The following is a 3243-nucleotide window of genomic DNA, read 5'->3' as shown; positions in this document are numbered from 1 at the left end:
ACTCCCAATGGGGAGTGGGGCTGAGCCTGACCCCCTCCAGCAGCCCCAGGGAAGAGTGTGAGGGGGGATCCAGCCTCTGCCCGGTGTGAGCAGGGGCAGCAGCTTGTCTCTGCGTGGCCCATGGCACCGAGCAGCCCCTGGGGCCAGAGCACCCCAGAGCAGGGCTGGTGGGGGCTGGGCCCAGCACCATCCCTCCTGCCCTCCTGGGAGGTACCACCACCACCCTCCTGTGTGCCCAGAACACGGAACTCAACAGCATCATCTACAACGTGTTTGCCAATGACAGCGACACTGGGAACGCCTCCAAAGTCAGCTACAGCATCGAGGAGGTGAGCACAGCGCATCGCAGAGTGGGGCACGCCATACCCGAAACCCACCCCGGAGCCACCTCCATGGGGCAGAGGTGCTGGGGGGCCTAGCCAGGGGCAGCCCCATGGCTCTGGGGGAGCAGGGGTGCGTGTCGGGTCAGGAGGGCTGGCTCTGCACCCGCTGGGCGATGGGTGCATGGTGCTGAACAGTCACATCTGGGGACAAGCCAGGTGGTAGGGGGTCCCCTGGGCCAAGCCTGGCTGAAGGATGAGGCTGGGGCACCTCTGCTCTCTGCCTTGGTGACGTGGGGCAATGTCCCCTGCCCAGGTGATCCCAGACAGCACGAGGAATCTCTGGCTATTCTACATCCTGCCCAACGGGAGCGTGGTGCTCAATGGCTCGCTGGACTATGCCAAGAACACCTTCTATCAGCTCAAGATCATCGCCAAGGTGGGGGACAGCCAGGCTGGGTTTGCAGGGCTGCCAGGTAAGGGTGCCATGGGACTAATGGGTGCTCTGCTCCCCAGGATGGCGGGGGGATGCTGCACAACACGTTGACCTTCCAGCAGAGCTCGACCTACCTGTCCCTGACCATCCGTGACCTGCCCAACCTGGACCCACGGTTCCTCAACGAGCCTTACTCCAGCTCCGTGCCTGAGAACTGTGCCCTGGTAAGAAGCCTGCCTGCCCCTACCCTGTGTGTCCCTACCCCTGGCCCTCCCTGGGGGCTCTGACACCCCAGGACCACCGGGCATGGGGGCAGCTGGAGGCGTCACGCATGGGTCCTGCCCTGATGGCCACGTCCCCGCAGGGCACCACCGTGCTGACTGTCACCGCCATGGACAGAGACACAGGGGTGAATGACGAAATCTCCTACAGCATCAGCAGTGAGTGACGGGGCAGGGTGGGATGGGCAGGGGGTGAGCAGTGTCAGAGTGGGATGGGCAAGGTGAGGGATCAGGCAGAAAGGGGCATTACAGGGACTGGTTCTGGGCTCCCAGGAGCTGCCAACCTGCCCAGCTGGCAGAGAGAGGGCTAGGTCTGCATTTCCCTGTCGCTGTAGCTGGTTCCTGCTGTCCCTTTGCCCTAGATGCCAGCGTCCCCTTTGCTATCAATGCCACGACGGGCACCATCACCGTGAGCGGGCCCCTGGACCGTGAGCAGCTGCCGAGCGAGGAAGTGTGGCTGGAAGTCACAGTGAGTAGGAGGAGGCAGCAAGGGGAATCCCATCCTCTTCCTCGCCCCGCGCCCCTCCGACCCGCTCTCTCCTCCTGCCCAGGCGTGTGAGAAGAACCTGGACATCCATGGCAAGGTGGCACAGGCCAGCACACTGGTGACAGTCATGGTGACCGATGTCAATGACAACAAGCCCCAGTTCTACCACTGCTCCCTTCCCAGCTGCAACTTCTCCACCAGTGCCCAGAACACCTTCAGGGGCACCATCATCGAGCACTCCTCCTCCAGACTGCCCGTGTACAACCTCAGCATCGTTGCCCACGACCCGGACAAGGTGGGAGCTTGTCCAGGGGGCTGGGCTGGGGTGTGGGTGCCCGTCATGGCTGCTCCACCCACCCTCACTCCTGTTTCTCTCTCCTTGGCAGGGCATCAACAGCAACTATGAGCTGTACCTGCAGGGTGCGAATGCCAGTGCCTTCACCGTCTCTCCCTCAAAAATCGTGGGCACGGGGGAGGTCCAGCTCCTGGTGCAAGACCCATCTGCTGTGGACTATGAGATAAGCCATGTCATGGTGGTGCAGGTTCGCCATGGGGACAGTCCCTGCTCGCTGCATATGCTGGGACACAGCAGGGACACAGTCCTTCTCCTGCCGGGTTCAAAAAACAAAGCAGAACATGGCTCTGCCCTGGCAGCTTGTTTGGTTCAGAGGAGCTGGGCTGGAGTGTGACAGGTCCCTGTCTCACGCTTGGCGACCCATGCGAGACACTGTCCCTTCTCCGTCCCGCAGATCATTGCTAATGACATGGGGAACCCCACCGACTGCTGCTCCACAGCCACCGTGACCATCGATCTCATTGACAGCAATGACCACATCCCCGAGTTCCCCCAGAGCACCTACAACCTGAGCGTGATGGAGAACAGCCCCGCTGGCACCCTCATCTCCCCAGACATCACGGTCGGGTGCTGGGCAGGGAGTGGGCGCAGATTACGTCCCCCAAGCATGGCGCTGGGCATGGCTGGCGCTGCTGGTGCAGCTCAGGGCGCTGGTCTCTGTGCACACAGTGCCAGTGGGCACACAGGGTGTGGGGCCACGCGTCCATCAGGGCTACTTTTTCGGGGTGCTCACTGCCAGCAGCCAGTGCCCCAGGCTCATCAGTCCCATGGGGATGAGGTGGATTGAGTGGATGCCTATTTCTCTCTGGTTTAGGCCTATGATCCGGACAGCGGTGTTCTGGGCCAGATCACATACCAGCTGCTCCCGGAGAGCATGTATGTAGGGGCACGGCCAGCCACGACCGGGGCATCGTCCCAGCAAGGTAGCTTCAGGCCTGAGCCCTGCTGACACTCTCTGTGTGCCGTAGCCGTAAAATCTTCACGGTGAATGCCACAACCGGGGCAGTGCTGGTGCAGAACGGGAGCTTGCTGGATCGGGAAACTCGCTCCATCTACTACGCCAACCTCCAGGCCAAGGATGGGGGCAACCTGGTGGGCACTACCGTGCTGGAGATCACCGTGCTGGATGACAACGACATGGCGCCCATCATCACCGGCTCCTACTTCATCTCGGTGGAAGAGGGGCAGAATGTCAGAACACAGATCCAGGTATGCACCCCCAGAGGTAGAAAGGACGTTGGAGAGGAGCTGGGACCGTCCTCGAGGAGCTGGACACCCCCAGTCCAACCCCTGACCTTCCCAGGCCATCGACAACGACAAGCCTGGCAACCCCAACAGCGAATTAGGCTTCAAGATCTTGCCAT

At 61.9% G+C, this 3243-nt stretch overlaps 1 protein-coding gene across 1 annotated transcript in view; it reads left to right on the top strand.

The window, feature by feature from the left end:
- CDHR2 (cadherin-related family member 2) overlaps positions 1 to 3243 on the top strand; it is a gene marked incomplete at its 3' end in the record, with an annotated part of 7483 nt that overhangs the window by 1439 nt on the left and 2801 nt on the right. Inside the window, exons 5-14 of the mRNA XM_010152441.1 lie at positions 240 to 329; positions 637 to 759; positions 837 to 980; positions 1121 to 1196; positions 1400 to 1506; positions 1589 to 1819; positions 1911 to 2066; positions 2274 to 2441; positions 2694 to 2755; positions 2848 to 3104. Coding sequence (XP_010150743.1) covers positions 240 to 329; positions 637 to 759; positions 837 to 980; positions 1121 to 1196; positions 1400 to 1506; positions 1589 to 1819; positions 1911 to 2066; positions 2274 to 2441; positions 2694 to 2755; positions 2848 to 3104 — 1414 coding nt within the window. The remainder of the gene's footprint in view (positions 1 to 239; positions 330 to 636; positions 760 to 836; positions 981 to 1120; positions 1197 to 1399; positions 1507 to 1588; positions 1820 to 1910; positions 2067 to 2273; positions 2442 to 2693; positions 2756 to 2847; positions 3105 to 3243) is intronic.

Source organism: Eurypyga helias, unplaced genomic scaffold, assembly GCF_000690775.1.
Source record: "Eurypyga helias isolate BGI_N326 unplaced genomic scaffold, ASM69077v1 scaffold33315, whole genome shotgun sequence".
Taxonomy (NCBI): Eukaryota; Metazoa; Chordata; class Aves; order Eurypygiformes; family Eurypygidae; genus Eurypyga; species Eurypyga helias.
The sequence above is the reverse complement of the archived record's forward strand: the minus strand, read 5'-3'. Positions and strand labels throughout refer to the sequence as shown.